Source organism: Ambystoma mexicanum, chromosome 14, assembly GCF_040938575.1.
Source record: "Ambystoma mexicanum isolate Mex_15411 chromosome 14, UKY_AmexF1_1, whole genome shotgun sequence".
Lineage (NCBI taxonomy): Eukaryota > Metazoa > Chordata > Amphibia > Caudata > Ambystomatidae > Ambystoma > Ambystoma mexicanum.
This window is the reverse complement of record NC_090940.1, coordinates 351,114,062-351,136,592: the sequence shown is the minus strand read 5'-3', so window position 1 is coordinate 351,136,592 and position 22,531 is coordinate 351,114,062. Positions and strand designations below refer to the sequence as shown.

General features: G+C 43.4%; 1 protein-coding gene across 2 annotated transcripts in view; it reads right to left on the bottom strand.

The window, feature by feature from the left end:
- Positions 1-15,121: 15,121 nt before the first annotated feature.
- Positions 15,122-22,531, bottom strand: part of LRFN5 (leucine rich repeat and fibronectin type III domain containing 5) — a 1,390,562-nt gene continuing 1,383,152 nt past the window's right edge. For both annotated transcript variants that reach the window (XM_069637475.1, XM_069637476.1), the window contains exon 7: positions 15,122-15,969. In XM_069637475.1, coding sequence (XP_069493576.1) covers positions 15,965-15,969 — 5 coding nt within the window. In that variant the 3' untranslated portion in view covers positions 15,122-15,964. The remainder of the gene's footprint in view (positions 15,970-22,531) is intronic.

Sequence of the window (22,531 nt, the reverse complement as noted above, 5' to 3'; positions counted from 1 at the left end):
CTCTTAAAAATACTCTTTGAAAAAGTGCTTCAAGAGGGGAGAATACCGGAGACTTGGCAAAAAGCAATTCTGGTACCCGTATTTAAAAAAGGAAATAGATCCGATCCGGGAAACTACCGTCTGCTCTCGATGCTAGACTGTTCAGGTAAATTATTTGCATCTTTACTTTTACAGAGATTGCAGACCTGGGCAGAAAATTCAGGTATCCTGGACCGCTTTCAGAGTGGATTTAGAACGGGATATTCAACTACGCACAATTTATTAATTATGAATAGTCTAAGAGATAAAGCCCTGTCCACTAATAACCCTCCTGCACCAGAATACTTCTGTTCAGTTGAGGCTTGATGGAGGTGGATCAATCACCAGGGCGATTAAACAAATCAGAGGGGTGAAGCAGGGATGCGTAACTGCACCCACGCTGTATAATCTGTTTGTCTCTGATATCCCTGAATATTTACGCACGGTACGTAACTGTCCCCCGAAAGTTGGTAGCCAACATTGTTTAGTTATGGCCTACTCGGACGATGTGGTTATCTTTGACTACACATTCAGTGGAATCCTCCGATCGGCTGAGAGGCTCTGGGAATATGCAAAAGAGAATGAACTCACTATTAACCACACGAAAACAGAATTGATACTGTGTAGTCATGGTAAGGTGAGCCGCCCGAGAATGACGTTGAGTGGAACGGAAATTCAATATACACACTGCTACAAATACCTGGGAGTGGAATTTGATGCTAATAGGAATTTTCAATCTTGTGTGCAAAATCGTAAAATAAAAGCGGCCCAATTAACTGCTCTGATCTGTAAGTTCTCTCGCAACCAGAGTGGATTTTCTATTTGGGCGGCTCGCCAACTCTACATCCAAAGATGGGTCCCTATGGTGATATATGGACTGGAAGCCCTGGTCGATCTTAACCTTGATTGGCTCCAAATACTGGAGGGTAAATTCTGGCGTAAGCTTTTAGGTTTACCACAGGGAATACCGATGGTGATATTGAGATTAGAATTAGGCCTACTCTCGTTAAAAGCATTGGTCTTAAGGAAAAGAGCTGACCTTTTCATTAAGATGCATATGAACAGTACCAATCAACTCTTGATGACGATGAAAGAGGACATAACTGGGAATAAACAGGTTAAGCTTGTGAGAGAAATGGCCACTCTATTTGAGATGATCGAGTGGACACCCAACTGGGGTGATAACTCTGAATACTCGAAAGCTCAAATGGGGGAAAGACACAACATTTGGGATTGGCAAAACAACTTTAAACATCTGGAAAGCCTACACAGCTATGAGTTTATATCCCATTTACTTTACAGCTATAGAAGGGCACAAAGATATTTGAACTTATGCCCTTCGGATAATTTACGACGCTTTATACTACTCTTGCGTATTAATCACCTACCTGTCTTAACTGTGATAGGACCTGAACGGGCCATTCCCAAACATGAGCGATTCTGTAGGATGTGTAAAAATGAAATCTCACCCGAAACTGCGAGACACGTCCTTATGCTATGCCCCAGACTGAGTCTAACTTATATAAAACACTATAGTAGTTATGTCCATAATTTAGATCACATTAAGTCGAAAGATTTTTGGTATATGTGTATTAATACTTTGAATGCAACTTTACATCTGGCCCTATATAGAGTATGGCATATGGTTAAAGGAAAACTTGAAGAATAGTTACTCCCCCACTCAAAGTTCGCTTAAGAATTATAGGTGATTGGTGATTGATGCTTAGTATCCGTTGCTTATAGGGACAGAGACTTTATGGCTTTGGGGGATAGCCAGTATACAAGAACAATTAAGGGAGGTACTGATTAGTGATCAATGGATTATGGATGGATTGATAAATTACATTCTCCTTGCACGGTTAAAAACATTTTCTTTTCTACTTATGGATTTTATTCAACACAGGTTTATGTTAAATTGAAGGTAGTGTACTCTTTTATATTGTATCTAATTGTATGAAATTTGAACTGAGTATTTGATGAAGTTATATGAAAGAATAGATGAAGATGAAATGTGTGTAACTTGATAAATGTATATGATGAAGATATTTATTTATTTTTATTTGCTGTATTATATAATTTGATAACAATTTTATGAAATCATGTGTAAAGTTTTTGTTTAAAAAACTATATCACATTAAAATAAAATAAGAAGTATCATGGCGCTAGGTTACATTGGTTGGAAAAAGACAGTTGAAGTTGAACAGTTGCTGGGTTACATAATTAGTATGGTTGCAGCAGTAATGATAAGTAGGATACATTTAGGCATATTTGTTGAACAGAATGGTTTTGAGTTTTTCACGGAAGATCAGGTAATAAGCCTTTTATTGGATAGATAGAGGGAGAGCATTGCAAAGAGTGGGAGCAATAAATGTACAGATTGTGTGTATTTTGGGGATGCGTGCAGTGATATAAGTGGGTGCAGTATTGTGGATGCAGCGTTGGGTGATTGAGAGGATTGTAAACTCAATACATGCCTTGATGGACAGCCAGTGAGCTTAACATCTCATTAGAGAGTTGTGGTCAGATCTTTTTAGGCCCCAGACAGCTCAAAGGGCATTATTGTGGATCAATTGTAATTTAGTTCAATTTATGGTGGAGTTCCAGCAAGAATGGCATTTCAATTTTCCAATTTGTTGTCGATAATGACCCTCGCCAGAATAAGGCAGCTGTGGAGCAGTGATTGATAGGTTTAGTGGAGTAGGTGGCAGAGGAGGCAACCGTTTTATGTATTTGAACATGGTGAGATCATAGTTTATGTGGACTACCAGGGTTTTGACAGAGCTGGACACATGGGTGATGTTTCCATCAAAGGAAAGGAGGCAAAGGCAGGGTCTAAGTGTTTGAGATGGTTTCGGGAGCCTATGATGAGTAGCTCTGTCTTGTCATCATTCAGGCATAGGTGGTGGATAGCCATCCAGGCCTGAATGATGCTGTAAATCCGGTTGATGTTGTGATTCCTGGTGAGTTCGAGGAGAATTTGCGTGTCAACAGTGAAATTGGTATGGGGGATTTCAAGGCTGTCCAAGTGGTAAAGACTAGCATAGTATGCATAATATACAGGGTGGGAGATAGGTATGATCCTTGAGGAACTCCATGGAGAATGGGGATATAGTCAGCCGCCTCTGATCTGGCAAATATCCTGGAGGATTGTTCACTTAGAAAAGAGTTTATCCAGTTGATTGCTTCATTGGAAAGGTTGAAGGTGGAGTAGAGATGATGGCACAGGATATTGTGGTCAACATGTTCAAAGGCAGTATATAGGTCTAGTAGGAAGAGGAGGGCGAGGTCACCTGCGTCCCAAATGGTCTCAAGCAAAATCTTGAGGTCAAGGAGAGCAGACTCTCTGCTATGTCTTGGTCTAAAGCCAGATTGGCGAGTTACCAGAAGGTTATAGGCTTCAAGGTAGGGTTGGAGTTGCGTGTAGGCTGTGTGGTCCAGTATTTTAAGTAGGTAGTGTACCATCATGGTGGACCGTTAGTTTGTGGGGAGGGTGGGGGTCAAGCAGTTTTTTTTTGAGGAGCGAGGTGACCCACCTTTCTTTAATGGATTTTGGCACTGTATTGGAGTTGAAAGAGGCATTGATACATTTTGCAATGGGAGGAGCGAGGGGTTCTGCACACATTTTGATGATATGGGATGGGCAGAGGTCTCCGTTGCAACTGGAGGTTTTTAGTCAATTTATGGTAGTGATACCTTCAGTTGGAGATACAGGGGAGAAGTGAAAAGGAGGCAGGGATGGCTCAGGGTGAGCCAGTGGGCCTGTGACAGGCACAACATTGCCCTTGAGAGTCTTGTTGAACCAGTCAACAAGCCCTTTGGTGTGTGGGTGAAAGGCTGTGGATAACCTACAGGTAACCCCACACTCATCCCACATTGCCTTCATATTCACAGAGATGAAGTTGGATCCCCTGTCAGATATAACTTCTGCAGGCAATCCCACATGAGAGAATATCCTGATGAGCTCCTTCTCGACCATGGGGGGCCTTAATGCTTCACAGGGACACAGCCTCGGGGAACCGGGCGACATGATCAACCACAATCAAGATGTACCATTTTCCTGAGGAGGTTTGAGGATCCAAAGGTCCCACAATGTCCATACCTATAGTCTCAAAAGTCACCCAACCACGGGTAGTGGAATTAAAGGGGCCTTGGTGGCTCTGCCCACCTTGACAGATGCTTGGCAAGGGTGGCAGGAGCAGAGGACTGATTTTATCTTTGACCCCATCAGGGGCCAGTGGAAATCGGCCAACAGCCTGCCGGCTATTGTCGTCATCCCAAGGTGACCTACCAACGGGATGTCATGAGCCAGGTCCAACTGGAACCTTATGTGGTGCTGGGGAACCACCAAACACTGACTAGCCCTGCCTCTGAAGTCTACTACTCACTGTACAGGAGAACATTCTCCCAGTACACCAGGAACATCTCAGGGACTTCCCCCTGGTTTTGCTTTTCTACTGCTCCGCTCACTCAGACCTGCCAAACGTGAACAGTCACATTGTGGCTGGCAAAAGCCAGCCTGGCTTGGGCCCCCAGCTAAGGACAAGTCACTTAACTCGGGGTGACCCGTGAAGTCTGAAGCTACTGTATCCTCCACCTCAGGTTCATGATTTATGCATGTGGGGAATCCTGAGGTGACTGAGCCGGGTGCAGCCGCAGCAGGTACTTCAGTGCGCCACTAGACCATCTCTAACAGGAGCAGCATCTCTGTGGACTCAGGGTCTGGACTGTGTAATACTGGCAGAGCTGATCCTATGCCAAAATCCTCTGGAATAGCCCCAGGACCCATGGTCACCAGGGCTACTACCCAAGCTGTGCCCTTGGCCTTTGTTCATGTGACTGTGGAGATATCTTCGGCATCAGGTCTTTCATTTCCTAACAGACAATGTACAAGAATTACATCTTTTAAAGCAACGCAAAGCTGAGTGATTTCTCCCTCCAACTGAACTTCACAATAGGCAGTGGGCATTGAGTCAGAACATTGAATACCCTGACTAGTGTGGGAGGACAAGGGATGATCAGGTCCTCTCGCACCCACTGTTGTCAGACTGCAGTGATACTCACAGCAGTATCACAATGTGCAAGTGCTTTACTTCCTATAATGAATACATAACTCAAAAAGATCTCTGTGTTATCGGGAACCGGGGCCTCAGTGGGAGACCCAGTACATTTACCATTCTAGGATACCAGGGTGCATTCGGCCAACCCCAGGTTGATTGAGAATTCATAATCTAAGAGGCCCTCATTGACTATTTCCCTTTCTTCTTCTTCTTCTTCTTCTTCTTCTTCTTCTTCTTCTTCTTCTTCTTCTTCTTCTTCTTCTTCTTCTTCTTCTTCTTCTTCTTCTTCTTCTTCTTCTGCTTCTTCTTCTTCTTCTTCTTCTTCTTCTTCTTCTGCAAACTATGTCCGGATTAGGTGTACCCTTGCAGGCAGGATCTCCCTGCCTATATTTCGGTCTCCACGGGGAAAGCCGGACATATGTGTTGTGAGTTTGGACGCCCCAGTACTAGCGGTGCCCTCACTTCCCCTTTCTGCCAGAGCAGATGATGTAGGTGACAGGCTTCTCCCCTCTGACATGTGGGGCCTTTTCTTGGAAACGTAGTGCAAACCTTTGTCCTTACCCTCTTTCAGTGTATGTTTCTGAATCCCCTTGTCATCTGGTTGGGATGTACTGCCCACAGCCTTTTTCTGCAGGTGAATAGCCACAAGCAGATCGTCTGCTTTTGCAAGCTCCAGGGGGTCTGTGATAGTCTTGTCCACTAAATGCTGGAGTAACTCCATCGTGCATTGTTTAAGCATTGAACCTGAGTGGGTCCTTTAAGGCGAGGTAACAGTATCTGAGATGGATGGGAAGGCAGATCTTACTCATAAATCAATAATCAGACTGACTCAGGAAGTTGGCAAACATTAAAGCTGTTTTATTAACATTTATCTAAAATGGGAGTACAACGGACATCAAAGGACGTTCGCTCAGTTACTCAATGATTTCATGAAAAAACACAATCTTTATAATAAAAATTTGTCATAAGTGACATCATACTACATGGCAAAATAGGAAAACCTACTAGGGGATATGATAGGCTTCAAGGGAACATCTAAATATACTTTCTATCGGGGACTGGACGTTGATTGGGTCTCTAAGATCAGGTGGACAAATAAGCCCACCCCATGTGCAAGTCATCTTCTGTGTCAGAGTAATACACAATTATTATTATTATTACTATTAGCTTCTCAAACTATAGGGCTCCTTACTACGTGGCCCTCTACAATTGGTTGGCACGCTTGTTCCCTTCTGGAATATTCCACTTGCTAGCAGCACTAAAGCTTGTGCCCCAGGTGTTGGGAGGGTTGTCTGGTCATGCTCCCCACCCAATTAGCCCAACCTCCATCATCACTCCTGTAGTCTGCCAGATAATTAAATGTGTTTGAACTGGGCCTTGTGAAGGCTCACTGTGCCTGAAAATAAAAAGGGAGTGAAGGCATGGCCATATTTTCTGGTCTCGGTGTAGCTCGCCCCAAAGTCTATTTTCATCTGACCATGCATGTGTCTTGAGATCATGTTTTTAGCTCCTTCGTTGCTTTTAATACTGTTAAATGAAGAAACCTTGGCACTTCTAGTGTTTTTCCATTACACCTCAATCAGGGGCTCAGCTCACTTCACATGCTATTGTATCTTCTCGAGTAGATAACCAGGCTCTCAGCAGCCCCAACTCTAGACACTGGGCCAGGCAAGCCTTCTTGAATCTTCCTTTGCCGTCAGCTATTCTATTCTGCTGCGCCACACTTCCAGCCCTTTCATTCACGTGGTCCAAGTTTGCTAAAGTGCGTCGTGGAATGTCCAGATTCTATCCATTTATATATATATATACATTGGCGCATCACCTGCAATCTCTTCACTACGTAACCAGCCTCATGATTATTTCGTCTACTTGCGTTACTGCGTATATACAATTGTAAAATGGTTTGACATTTTCTTCAGTGCTTCTCCACACGTGCAATCTTCATTTAGCTTCCAAAATGTTGCTTAATGTGTTACTTTGTCATCAGATTCTATAAGGTCTATATTCTTTCTTCATTGGCATCTCTTCTGGGTGCATCATTTCTGCTTCATGTGACATAACCAGTCTTCTCTTTAATTCACTTTCACACTTCTTCCGGAACTTCCTCCAGAAGACCGTAATTTCTCTGCGGATACATATAGGGTTTTCCCAATGGATAACTTGTTTCAAGGACTCTTCGCGGTATAGGTACCATTACTGGCGTTGCACATGATGCAATTTCCTGCTGCCAACATATTGGCAGGATGGGGCGGGACTTCCAGTAGGTGTACTTGGCTTCTCCTCTACAGCATACTCTCATATTCAATCAGATTAAACATGCCCATGTATAAGTGCACATTGTTACCTGGGACACAACCATGCCTTAAATGTTTGACTCCCTTTATTAGTGAGCTCTCTAAAGCTCTTGAGGTACTGGGGTCTTGCAGAACTTCTGGAGGGCTGCAGCCTTTGTCTTGAAATAGTAAGGTTTCACCTACAGAGTCAACAGAATAATGACATCAGTTCCAATCTTTGGTAGACAGCTCATGAGGGCTTCATTCCACAGCTCCTCTTTCGCCACCTGGAAGCGGAAAGCTAACTCCAGCATTTTGAACTAGCTGAAACCAGTCAAAAATATCCATCTGCATCTCATAAGGTTGGACTAAATCCTTGGGGAGGTGGCACCTTGGATCTCTTTGGGAGCCACCACTGGATCCACTTCCTTCTCCACTGGAAGTGTTGGTGGCTCCATCTTGCTCAGCATCACAAAGTCCCTCTGCTTCTTCTCTGCCAGGGCCTTGGCAGCCTGTTGTTTCCATTCCTCCAGGACTATTCTCCTTTCTTGCAGGAGGTAGAGCCTGTCGGGGTTGAGCACAGCAAGATGCCGGTTAGGCCTGGCTGAAGTGCAGAAACCCATGGATGAGTGTGACTTCTGCGAGGCTTGTGACCTTTGTGAGACCACTGTGCCCCCCCTTGGGAGGAATGCTGAAGAGCTATCATTCTGCTCAGCGGTTTCCACACATCCCAGGTGGGTCGGCAACAGGTCCTTGTCCAGAGCACTAGTCACTCCCAATGTGCCATGGGAGTAGTTAGGGGACAGATCTTCTTTCTGTCTTGGACTGCTCCTTCTTCAACTTAGGCTGAGGGCAATGGACAGTGCAATTGTCCCAAAGAATTTCCAAAGAGCATCTTCAGAATGTCTTGTCAGCCTTAAAGGATCCTTGAGGAACTGAGGAAATTCTGATGATGGAGTGAGAGAGCCCTTCCTTTAAAGGCCTCAGGTGATTGGTCTCAAGCTGACTCTCCCTCTGACTCTGTCCTCGTTAACCTGCAGCTCTCAATCTCCAACAACCTTGACACCCTTGCCCCTGTCATGAGGATCCACCAGAAATCTGCCTCCAAGTGCAAAGGCTGGTATGACTCCGATCTGAATAAGAAGTGCAGAGTTACTGAACGGAAGTGGCAGGGCTCGGGCTCATCCTCTGCCAAACTTGCCTGTTGCCTGCTCCAAAGGCTAAATAATTGTTCTATCCACTCCAAGAAGAGAACCCACATCCAAGTCTGCATCTCTGTGGTATAACGTCCTTTCATCGCCAGTAATTTCAAAGCCTGGCTTTTAAACGTGCACAGAATTCTGAAAATGCTAAACAAAATGTTTTATGGGGGGTGGTGTGAAAGGGCAGATAAACGGTTGGGGGATAGGGAATAGGTAAAATTAGGTTGTGGAGGGCGAGTTTGGGGGGGTTACCACCCCCAAAACAAATAAATGTGATGACCATTTTCATAATTCTATACAGGGGGCCTGGGACAGCTCAGCTGCCCGCTGAGTGGCTGTCTACCCTCACCAATCCATCAGTCTAAAAACATTGGGGTCATCTTCGACTTCTCTATTTCCTTCATCCCTCACATCTTGGACCTTGCCAAGAAGGCCCACTTCCAGCTTCACCTCCTTAGAGGCATTTTCCCCTTCCTCACCTTTCCCCAGAAGCTCAATATCTCCAGAACCCTGATCCTCTCTAGGCTGGAGTACTACAACACCCTGCAACAGCCTTGTCCTCAATCTCCCACTTTCTTCCCTACACACCTTTCAGCTAATCCAGAATAGGGCTGCAAGCCATATCCTTGGCCTCAAGCCCAGGAACTGTGTCTCTCCAGCCCTAAAATCTCTCAAAAACGGCTCCCTGTGGACGCAAATTCGAGACCCTCTGCATCATCCACAAAGCTTTCTGGGGCCTGGGACCATGCTATTTGCAACTTTCTGTCTCTAAATACTTCCCTGCTAGAGCCCTCCGCTCCTCGAATTTCAAATCTCTGCTTGTCAAATGCTTCTCCAAGCAGAGAGTGGGGTCAGGTCCCTCTCTTCAGCTGATGCCTCTCTTTGGAACATCCTCCCTGCCCATCTCAGACTTGAGCTAGACCTCCTTAAGTTTGGGAAACCTCTCAAAACGCTTTTTTCTACCTTTTCCCTTCCCTGCCAATCACCCCACTGAGACTGGCAGCCTGCACTTTCAAGTAATTCACAGGATACAGGCCCCTTCCCAGTCAACACCAGCACCCACACGCTCCCAGCACTGACCTTGTGGGCCATCTATCTGGTGACTGTGCATCCCACCCTTGGGATTCCTCTGCCCTTGCACTTAGGCAGTGGCCTCCCTCCCTGGAACCCCTCAGCACTTCCCTGCTGGGCTTTCATGAGCGCTAGCCATATCTTGTCCCCCCATCACACGCACCTCTCTTAATTGCACTTGCATGTCTGGATGTCATTCTTTTTGCCATTACTATTTACTCCCCTTGTTCCATACCCACTCTATCTTGTGGCACCTGGAAACAATATTTTGTTGTGTAGGCACATGAAATATGCTCAATAAACAAAATAAATAAAAGTTAGTCTACTTTAGGGGACAAATTCCTACTCCTGGCTGGAGTGGACTTTGACCTGTTGATGTCATACCCAAGCTGCTTTGCTGTAGAGGAAGTGGAGGAAACAAGAGAGGGAAAGAAAGACAATGAGAAACAAGATGGTGGATGGCTTCTTCCAGTGTCCAAAGCTCTTCTGCCTATCCTACTCCCTCCCCCTCCCGCCCTCTGACAAAAAAGCCCATGTGCCATGCGGCACTTTGGTGAGAGGCTACTCCTCATGAAGGGGTGTGCTCCTTTGATACCTGGGTCCGGGACAGCTGCCTGCTGAGTGGCTGTCTCCGGGGAGCTGGTTTCTGGCCCTCACAAAATCGATCAAAGAGCGGCTGGGTCCTCTGGGTTTCTGCCCTACCATTTGGCAGTATGAGCCAGTCTGACCCAAATACACCTTCCCTTTCACAGCAGAGCTGACTCACAGGAGCTGACACATGTGCAATATCAAATTAGATGTGGCTGCCATGATCATACGTAGTGCCATGCACAATGCCTAAACGTAGACATAGCTTATTTTTTACAGATTACCCATCCACCAGCATGGGGTACTCAGGACCATCGTAGTTTTGATACAGGGGGCATATCTTAAATGCTGCCCCTGTTCCACAATGACTTGGCTGTTGAGTGGGCATCTTATAACCATTGAACCTGCTCTGTGCCAGGAGCAGAGATGGCACTGCAGGTCTGGCTACTGAGGCAGCAGGGTACAAGTACACTATACTTTTGGCATGAAGTTTCTTCAAAGGGGGATCTGGTTGGCAGATTTCCCCTTTGGAGAAGGAATCCCCTGCATCATTGTATCTATATATATAAAAGTCAAAATGTGTTTTTTGTGGGTTTGTGGCTTGGCGAAGCATTGGTGTATGGGAGGTGAAGAGGTATGGGAGGCGAAGGCAAGGCATATGGGAGGCAAAGGCGAAGCGTATGGGAGGCAAATGGACTTGAGAGGCGAATGTGAAGGCAGGTAGCATTCAAGTCGTTTTCAAATTGTTGCTATATGAAGAGGTGCAACAGGCATTTATGTGACCCTCTTTCAAATAGTCCTAAAGGATTGCCACTAACATCACCTTCGACTGAAAGTTCAGTCACCCATCATGCTGCATTGCAATCTCGGCCCACCTACGCTGTTTAATGGCACAAGGCTGTGCATTAAAAAATTGCTGCCCAACGTATTTGAAGGGACAGTGTTGACCGGGAAGGGAAAAGGAGAAGACGTATCCATCCCCTGCATTCCACTCATTCCAACAGACATGCCGTTCATTTTCAATCACCTACCGTCAGGCTGGAGTTCAACATGACGATCAACTAGGCACACGGCCAGTCAATCAAGTGCACTGGTATCAAATCGGAATCTCCATGTTTCTCCCACGGGCAGTTATGTCTCGTGTTCTAGAGTGGGTTCCCTGAATCAGTTGTATATCTTTGCTCCAACTGGAAAAACAATACATCTTTATAAACAAGTCATACAATGAACATGTACTTTGTTCATGTTCAACTTGATCCACAGTTGTTGGCACCGTCGGAATCATGTCACCCATCATGCCGCTCAGGAATCTCCATGTTGTTCTCACGTACAGTTATACGTTTCCGGATGAGTTTTTAAGAAGAAAAAACAATTTTGTTGTGTAGTGTTTACAAGAAAACATTTGAAAAATATTAAATAACCCATAAATGCTGTGAATTTTTCTTTTCACCTTTCTTATGGAGCCTTTCCCAAAAGCCTAATGTCACCTTAAGGTATATCTAACAATTTATACCAATGAGAACATTAAATTCCTGGCAATGCCCTGTATATAAGTTAGTGCACTAATGAAACTCAATGAGCCCAGTGCTTTGCACGCTTGTCAGATGGCAATTCATCGCAGAAGGCACTTGATGGTAGCTTTTGTAATCTTTCTTGCTAAGTTAATGCTTCCACCTATGACCCAGTGATAATTTCCTTTGCATTCCTGTGTCTTTTTAAACCAGTTCTTGGACTCCGATTTATGGTCTTGTTTTACTCTCACTTTTTTGGTGTAAATATGGCTTTTCTACTGCATCAAATGTTTTCCTCTGGGTTGTACTTCTGTTTCCTCTGTGTTGTATTATTTGCACCCAAACAGAAAGTGATGCTGGTGATGCAGTAAAATGTTGAGTCATTTCCCTCCTGCATGTGTTTATTGCAAATGTGACTACTTGAAACCTGTCTTTTTACCATTCTTGTTAATGTTAGCTGCCTCCAAAGGCACCACTGTTTCATCCGGCTCCTAGCGGTGGTTGAGCAACAGAATCTGTTGGCATAAGTCCAATACGCCTTAGGCAGCATTTACAGAATGAACCATTCAATGTGAAATCAGCAGCAAAGCAAATTGGAGCAGTTGCAAAGCGTAAACAAAGGGGAAGGTAATGGAGGAACTGCCGGTGTGTTTCATGGGTGCAGGCAGGGACATAATTTCACTAAAATGCCTGGGGTAGCGGAAGTGACATCACATGACCCTTGACCTCTGACAACATCACAATAAGTGGCAGCGATTGAACATGACCTTTCACCCCTGTAATGAATGAATCTAGCAATTATTGTATAGAATTCCAGAAAGACACATTGTTTGTTAGTCCTATTCTTTCTCATTTGGGGTCACTGCTCAAAGTGTTACACTTGTGGAACCCCCTGTTTTTTTAACAGGCTATCAACATAAATGCCAGCCTCTCCAGAAACACAGAGCCACATGGCACTGGCCACAGGAAATTCAATATAAAAGAAAAAACATTGAAAAAAGGAAAATGAAATCTTTTTCTTGTATTACGGGTAGCAAGGGAGACCACAGGGGTAGCAAGGGAAACCGCAGGGGTCGCAGTTGCGACTCCTGATGACTCCCTCATGACATACCTGGGTGTAGGGGGGAAAGGCCTGTTGCCATAGGTCGGGCATGAAGCTGAAGGAGAGAAGGGGCACTGACGAGATGGACATGCATGGAGAGGTTTGGGAATGGCAGTTCCCAGGGAGCTACATGTGAGGGTTATTTTTGGAGCTGCCAATCTGCATTCTCATGTTGAGACATTCTCCTAGTGCCACTGTTCTATGGAGGAGATAACCTCTATGGATGAGGAAACCGGCCTTGGGCACAAGTCCTACCGTTTCTAGCAGCATGGCAGACATGCATTCCAACAATCGATGTTTAGGTGACCCACTGCTCTCATCATGCACTTGACACGAGCCCTTCTACTTTGTGGCTGCACGCAACTCAACTCCACTCTTACAACTAACAGAGGGACTGTGTAGCGCAATGAGGGAAGAATCAGCACTGTCATGTAGGGCTGGAACACTTAAATTGGACCAATCCGATAATGGAGGATTTTGCACCGAGAATTGGCAATTCAGCACCAATGTTTGCACAGGCCAAAAGAAGCAAAATGTGGTTCTTGCACTTGGCAGTCAGAGCAGACGTGGTTTCTTCACTGGCCTCTCATTTCCATGCAATATTTGCACTGGTAAATCGGTGAAAGTGACAATGTAAAACTGTCCATCAGCTGAGCCAAATTAAACCTCAATTTCAGGGCTTTTCTATTCTGGCCCTTGGGTGATCTTCATTTTTGCAATAGGGAGTGGCACACTAGCTGCACTTGTCTGTGCCACCATGCACATAGAAGTGAGCCTCAGATGCCCTCTTGACGTTCTATGGGCCATACTGCCAAGGTCAATCTGATGAAGTAAAACGCTTGCAACCACTTGGAGGAGAATTGACGGGGAGCACTGATGGGAAAAGTAACTGCACCTCCTTTGATAATTCACTTGGCCCAAGGTGCAGTAGTTCTAGCAGGAGGTAACCAGGAAGAACTATCAAAAGATATCAGAAGGAAGGCATCTCACAGTATAGTACAATGGTCTGCAACCCATGGCTCTCCAGATGTTTTGAACTATAGCTCCCATGATCTCCTACCTTTGACTATTGATATAAATATTGATATTGATATTTTATTTCTATGGCGCTCCTACACAAGTGTTTCAGAGCGCGACAGGGCAAGGGAGGGGAACAGGGGAGAACAAAACAGCGATCTTACTAGGCCCAGTGACAATGAGAACGTGCAAGTGCCTGGGAGAGGGGGAGGGGAAAAGTGCATGGAAGGGTGGAGAAGTGGAAAGTGCGAAGCAGAGGAGAAACAGGTAAATAATAATAAACAAATAATAAAGGCAACAAACAGTGGTAATGCAGCCAGCAATTTGAAAATGCGGCGTTTAAGGCAGCAGACAAGGTAGGTCTGATAAGTGCAGGAAGAAAAAGTGTGCCTAGGTGGCTAGGGCTGATGGGAGTTGTAGTTCAAGCATGTGGAGCGCAAAAGACTGCAGACTCTAGCGGCCTGATTCATGGAATGTTTGCGCAGTGCAAAGTGATTTTGCACTGATTTTGCAGTGGTGCAAATTCACTTTGCACTGCAAAAATACACTTTGAAACGCTCTGTGAAACAGGGTGTTTGTTGGCAGTACAAAGCCACTTTGCACCACGCTAAAACAAATCCATGAACCAGGGCCCTAAGGTGTCCAGAGGATAGACATGTGCATCCGAGGGATAGGCTGCTGCTAAGCAACAGAGGCGCGCTGAAGCGCTCGCCAGGATGCTTAATAGACACACTGCAGAGTATCAACCCAGCGAGCAGATAACGCAGCTTGCGGGTGGAGATTCCTGGTACAGGAATGATATGTAGTGTGAGTCCCCTTTCCACCTATTTAATGTTGATTCACTTTTCACAGCGACCCATCTTTCATTTAATTGTGGGTGTGTGCAGAAACACACAGAAATAAAACATAATACTGTTACTACAACGCTGTTAAACTTCACACGCACTGGGCCATTCAAGTTGAACATATCAAATACGCATCTCCTTCGCAAGCGCACAGGAAGCGCGAAAAAATCCCGCAGCACGTGCGTGCCGCCATAAAGCCGCGAGCATCCGCCATAAATAGATTGCTTTAATAATGCATACTAATACACAGATCGCGTAGGATTGCGACACAGGCTTTACGCGGAAACTTAATAAAAGGGAAGCCGGGTGCTGAGAAAAGCTGTGAACATAAAAAATGACCGATGGAGCAGCGGAACGAGCCAGTGCCCGGGGGATACGCTCACGAGCTTGTTATCCTCATAATGTCATACAGGAGACCATACAAAGCGCCGTCTGGGTAGGGGAGCATTGAATGTACTTTATTGTCGCCTGTCTCACCAACCCAAAGTGGATATTTTACAAATCAATCAACATGTATTTCTTTGTTTATGGTAGCGTAGTAAACATTGAAAAACATATATCGGGCATCTAATGTTCATGTATTATACACTCCATTTACAGTCATTGCCGTTTCATGTTTCCTTATGCGCCCGCCTTGAAGACAAGGCGGACATTCGCCCGCCCGAGTAAGAGGCACTGTCAGGCTGATGGTCTAGAAGGCTGAATTATGCTCGCTTCTTGCTGGCCGTGTGGTCGCTCGCCAGAACGGCCGGGCATTTCCAAAGACGAGCCATTGCTTTGTGCGGCGATATTTTCACCGTAAATGCTGTGCTCTGTACACACACACACACACAAAGCCCACCACATTTCTCATGAAACCTTCCTGCAAGCAAGCGGGACACACAATAGTCTCTCTGTCCAGAACCCCAGCACCGCTGCCTTCTCTTGCAGATAGACAGGAGGTGAAACCTGTCACCTTACTCTATACTCCTACTTCTTTTTATGCTTTAACCGGGTCCGTTTTCAGGTGTTTACGGTGTCCTCGTTGCTGTAAAAAAATAAGTGAAGGCTATTGCGTATCTGTACGATCGGGGCTACAGGTCTGAGATCTGTCAAGTGGAGGAAGTTGTGCCGATCTGGCCGTTTCCGGTCACGATAACCACAGTGCCCTCGCAATCTGCGACATACAGTCCGTTTTCGGGCAGCGATTGGTCGCTTGCAAGACTATGACGTTTTCTGTGCTTCGCTTCCCAGGGTAACGCTTGAGGTGTGGGATTCTTTCGACATCTTCTTAATACCTATTACACTGAGAAAAAAACAAAAGGGGGGAGCAGTGTTAGTGCACGGAGCGACAGCACACTCGATAGTCATCTGTGCAAGTCACACACACACACACAGGAAATGAGGGGTTTAGTCACTTCAATAGTCACTATTACACAATGGCATGCATGATGGGGGACCTCAGCCGCCCTAAAATGTTTTCTCGTGTTACTGATGTGCACAGATAGTGGACGGCTCTGCACAGGGTTCCAGAATGTGGAACCGAGGCACACCCTCTGCTTTTCTGAGCAGCCAAACTGGTGATATGGTGATTGATTTAAGTGCTAGCTTCATGTCTCCATTAATCTCACGATTCACAGCTTTGGGTACTATTAGCAGGAGAGACTCCTCCTTTCATTCTTTCAAGGTCCACAAAGACTAGCATGCACGTGTGTGACCACCATCCTCTTGTTTCTAGCACTATGAAATAGCACATGTGTAGTGTGCCACTTTCCATGGCATTATATTTGGATTGGAAGTACAGCTGAAATTCCCATGAGCGGGTCACTCATGGACTGATACGATGAGATCATCAGTTCATGACTGACTCCCTCAATTGCTTTCCAACTCTGTTTTCTTCCACCCGATCGCAGAAAACGATCAACTTGATCTTCACTTTCTGGTTTGCTTAGTTACCATTGCTTTTATGTGAGAACAAACAACGTTTTTTTCTGATTTTATTTCCAGGCAGTTGTATTGTTCGAATGAAGGCGAAACCTTAAGTCTTTCTTTGCAAATGGCATTGTGGGGTCACTGGGTTACACCGACACAGAAGTTGGACATCATTTTACAGCTATGGGATAGGTAGACTCCAAAACAGCTCTGGGAATCAGGGCATAAGTTCCCTGATTTCCAGAGGAACCTAGTAGAGGGCCCAAGTTGTGTCACATGCATTATATTTTTGAGACTGAAGTGAATAGGGAGGAATGTTGTAACCGAACAAGGGGGCAAGTTGCATCAAGTTGACAGGGTATTGCCCGTAGTCAGTTTATATTCACACAAAAAACAGGCCTACTTTCAGTGAGCCTACTGATGTCCTCATTTTTCTTTACTTGTTACTGACTAGGCTCGAAAATAAGGGTCACAGCACTAGGTGGTATTGTTGATAAGTGAGCTCCTTGTCAGTGCTCGTCAGAAGCCTCATGTGATGATTAAAGCAAAAATGGGTTTTGTTGCAGTCTTTGTATATGTGAATGACATGAAATGATGTGCCTATTCATAATCCAGTGAATGGAATGCAGCAGCCTTACAGTGACTGTGGTACATATTCTGTTTTTGTCCACAGGTTCCCACCTAGACTGTTCTAGTGCAATGTCACTTACGGCGAGGTGGTAAAGTATTTATCCATCTAGTCGACTCTGTTTCTCCCAAACTGGTTCTCAATTATAGTCCATACCAGGTTGGAGGAATCGAAGACCGTCCTGACGAAAGTGGCTTTATCTAAGTTATGCCACTGAAACCGGTCGACGGTGTTTGCAACACTCAAAAGGCATAAATTGGCCTATTTTTTGAGAGTCTGAGCAAACTTTTTTACATATCTCCAATTGCCACCAGTTTAAAACATCCACAGACGGAAAGTGGCGACTGTATTGTCTTTGTGTTTTGGGAAAAGGGGAAACCCTTGTTCCGGGTTCATTGTTTATTTGTGTCTTTTTAACCTTAGTTCGACTATCCCATTAGATGCCCCACGAGTGTTTAAAACATTTTAAAAAAGGGAAAAAACTCTTGCTTTTCCCTGGTGCGCTCTTTTTATCATAGTCTCTTCCAATCTATATGTACACAACGGAAGAGAGTGGTATAGGACTATCAAGGCTGAACGTATTTCAAACTATAGAAATTGTTAATTTAACTCTAATCCCATCACTATTAGACAGGCGTTACATCACCGCAACCTAGCTGAGATTTTACAGTAGGAAGGGATGGATAGCATTTTGCTCTATCCTTTGCTGTCTTCCCTCACAGCCTTGTTTCTTCAAGCTAGAAATAGCACCATTCTTGTCCATACCACGGTTTCTGGTTTTGCCAGCTGCAGCTATCTCCGGACTGATATTACCTGCTATTAACAAACAACACAGATGTGTTTGCCTGTTTTTTGTGTGAATGCGAATAGGGAGAACTCAGCTCTGTGGACAAGGTTCGGGAATCATACCCATTTGACTGATTCAAGATAATGATATAGTGATAGGCAATGTTATATCAACAATTTGACATAATTGAGACTCATTTGAAGGTGTTATTATGCACATTGGAGACTAAATTGGTGTGAACAAGCAATTTATGTCAGGCTGTGAAGAAGGCCAATGGCTGAAACACGTGTCGCGCTAACGGACACCACATATATTACCGGATACGATCTACTATAACAATATAAATGTCAGTCTCACACTGGCACTAGTTGTGTTGTGGCATTACTTTTACACTTCGTGAAAAGAGGCTGTGGGAGTCCTACTTGGCCACACCCAGTGTTACAGCGGTTTACACTAACCAATCTTTTTTCTAAATATAAGTACCTTGCGCACAAGTAAACCAACCCCACAATGTCAGATACATTATATATTTTGCTCCCAGGTGATCATAGTGCTCAGAATGATGAACAGTTTATATGTAGCAAATAAGAATCAGAAAGGGACTCTTAGTTATGATACAGGAGTCAAGCAGTCACACAAAGGTTGGTGTGATAGACACAAGAGTGACCCATATTCCAGGGTTGATGAGGCACAAACTATATCTCACAGTTAACCTTTACTCAATTATTTATTGGTGAAAAACTCTTTATGTATTCCATATGTTGGACAATAGTAGAGGCTATTGCCTAAAACAAATGTTAGTTTGAAGGATGGACCAACATTAATCTATTGGGTAGTCAATGGCAACTACGGTTCAAGCCAAAGAAATACTTTTCAGTGAGTCATTTAATTGTGAAGTTTCTCAAATCAATTAAACATGCATGTACGCGTGTTGTTAAAATACATTGACGACAATCAAGCTGACAGATGACAACTACTAATGTGTCCATTAATGATCAATCATCAAAGAACCCTATATTCTCACCTTCTGTGGGACATTGAGGATGATGAATTTGTATCATCTTTACAATAATTTAGGTTAAATAAACACAGGTCAATAATATGTTTCTCATGTTCTGGCACACATAATGACTGGGGCAACTATTTTGGGTAAGCAGCTCTTTAACCATGCAAGTTCTGTTTTTCTATTTCTATTTCTAGTAAAGACTCTAAGGAATTGCAAATGCTGCTATTAGTTGTTGGTATTTACAATCAGTAGCCCAATTGGCCCATGACATGTACAGGTGTGATGTACATTATGTGTTTGAGCACTAATTATCCTTAGGTTACTTTTTAAGAGCTTGGTTAAGTCTCATTCTGAGGCAGATATACACGCCTGAAGGAAGAGCATTGCAAATGAAACGTCTTTTAGTGGGTATGGGTACACAATGAAAAACTAACCAAGCAATACACACCAATTATGCTTTAGTTGCTCTGCCTCTGCACAATGCAGTGGGTGGAAGGAATATCTGGGTTGCGTATATCTGCCGGAAGTGAGATCTCATAAAATACAACATTCAGGATGTGCATTTTATATGTAACCTGGTTGTTATATTGAGATTTGAGAGACTATGAAAATAACATTTGTCAACATTAATTAGACTAAATCAAAGAAGAAACAGGCCATTCGCGTTGCCTTCTCTATTTAGAAATTGCTAAATCTTTGAAAAAGCCCCAGTGATGGCCCTTGGTGTTTGCTTTGCACTTGTGAGAAAGTGAAGACCATATGTATCTGTTCCAATCCTTTCATCTCTCCTCAATAATTCAAAGTGCATTATCCAATTATAAAGTATGATCCATAATCCATAGATCTAACATCTTTTCAGCCAGAGACGCCCTTCGTCAGGATGTGGAAGTGCTACAATGGTAATGGTCAAACTTCTTCGCAAAATAGGAGATAGCAAAATAGTGCCCGCAGCATTGCCAGGCCAATACATCTCATACCAATACAGGGTTGCTACATGTCCACCACCTTAGATGTGTATATTGTTAGATCCATAGCCACAGGACACACAGATATGACATAATATAGTACTAATAAACGTCTATGAAAGCATCTCATATCAGTCTCATTAAAACACTGTGTATCGAAATCCTAACTTACTGGCACTGAATGATTACAGCATCAACTACCTGTCAGTTAGTAAATCACATAAAATACACAGGAGAAAGTTGTAGGTGCAAACCAAAATGAAGGTATCCTCAGTATACAGGTTGAAATCAATAGAATATATGAATTCAGAAACATAACACAACTATTATCTGATGCCTATAAGGATGAGAACGAAACATATCTACAAAACAAATCCTAAAAAAAATTGAAATACACCATTACCATGAATATTAATATAATCTATAAATATTGTATAATGCTTGACCTTAAATAGATCCAGTCAAAAACAAGAAAAACACATTCAATGCAAGAAATACATATAGTAATCGCTTGTCACCATAAAAAGGACTGGAAAATCATAACAGCTTAGAGGTCATGAAAAGAGGTAATATTCTACATATGCATTAAAACCATCAGAATGCATAATCGTGTAATCCTTCCACTCTCCTTTTTATTCAGGTTACAATGAACATTATTACCCCTCAAACGAGGGAGCTGTTTTTCAGACCCAATACAATATACACATGTTGGATCAGAATTATGAACATCTCTAAAGTCGAAAGCAACAGGATACCCAATCTAATTGCTATGGATGGCTCACAGGTTCTCAAAGGAATGTAGTTTCAAAGGCCATAGAGTGAACCCAGTGTGAGAGAGACCAGAGGGACAAATTAACATATACATGGCATTTGTTGAAAACCCAATCGTTGTTTGGTTAATTGACAGTTCTTTAGTTTGGTTGTATTTGAATTTCATTTTGGGATGATCCTCCATTTTACAAGCTAGAAGGTGCTGAGACCTGTAGACGCATGATTTTCTATGTTATCAAATCAGAGTCTTTGTTTAGTTAGATATTTAAAAGCATACTTGGGCTAACTTTATTTCCAATTGTAGGTAATTTACTGAACATTACAGAAAGATGATTTGTTCACAAGTTTTGCTAATATAATAAGGATCAACTTTGAGGAGGTGACAGTGTTTTCAGATGATCGTATTTACTTTGCTGGCCTGGGTACTGTACTTACATATATAATATAGCTGAATTAAATGGTTACATTGAGTTTCCTTTTGCTTCAAAGTACTTGGACATTCATTCAATTCATTGACCTTATCTAAAGAGTTAGCCAGTACAGCATGGGGACATCCTCTCTCTCTCTGAAAGCTGATATTGCATGGTGAGCATTTCCAATATGTTTTTCATCTGTTGAACCATTTTTTTTAAGGCAAAGTAACATGTCATATAGTGCACACTTAACCATAGAGTGCAGATGGGAGGTATTGAAAAGTAAAATGTAGCTGCAAGAAGTTGCTTTCAAATAAACCTGCATCTCATGTTTGTCATCTTGAATGATCCAAGAACTTGATGCATGAATCATTGCACGAGAGGCTAAATGTTAAATTGGACACACTACTGTTGAGCTTATTATCATAAAGCAGCAAATATTCAACTGGCCCAACCCATATAAGATGTGAGATATCAATGTACATGATCCAGAAAATGGAATGGTACTGAAAATACCATTTACGATACCCCGCATCAATAGGACAAAGCCAGGAGGCACAGGCTTCCCATTCCTCGCACCCAAGCTCTGGAACTCTCTTCCCACTGACCTCAGAGCTGAAACTTCCCTCTCCTCCTTCCGCAAAAAACTCAAAATTACTCTCTTTAACTAACCTTCCTCTCCTAGCTACATGTCCTAGCTACTCAATTATTCATTGGTGAAAAACTCTTTATGTATTCCATATGTTGGACAATATGGAATACAATGTATGTATGTAACAAAAAAGAATAATTTTGTCCAATGTAACCTCACAGACTTGAATTGTATGTAACTAAGTACAAGCAACACTGTAACAAGCGCCACGATGCCCTCGGTCTGCTGTGCGCTCAACAAATACAAATAAATAAATAAATAAATACAATAAGTAAGATAAAGCTTCAGCCAAGGCATGCACCATCTCCCATCAACCTATACATAGTTTGGCATATCTTGAGGGACATCTGGTATCCATAGGCTTTCCTTAGAGTTGGAGACCATATTCAGAATCCAACATGAATATTACTTTCGCAAAATAAAAAATGTCATCGAAATATGCATCTTATTGTGCCCATACAACTTGCAGATTGAGTGGTAAAAAAAAAACTGTTGACCTCAGGCCAAGTTCATGGGTTTCACAGCTATAAACAGACACAATGTCCCCAGTCCTAAGAAACCAACCCGTTCCAAAGGCATTTGCTCCAATCTCAAAATAAACCCATTCTATTATTTACGTGACATGGTACAGTAATCAGAACAAGCAGTAAAATATTATTGCATACACCAGCAAGGGCCCCGTGTTGGAGTCTGATGACTGTAAAGAAAGGTTTC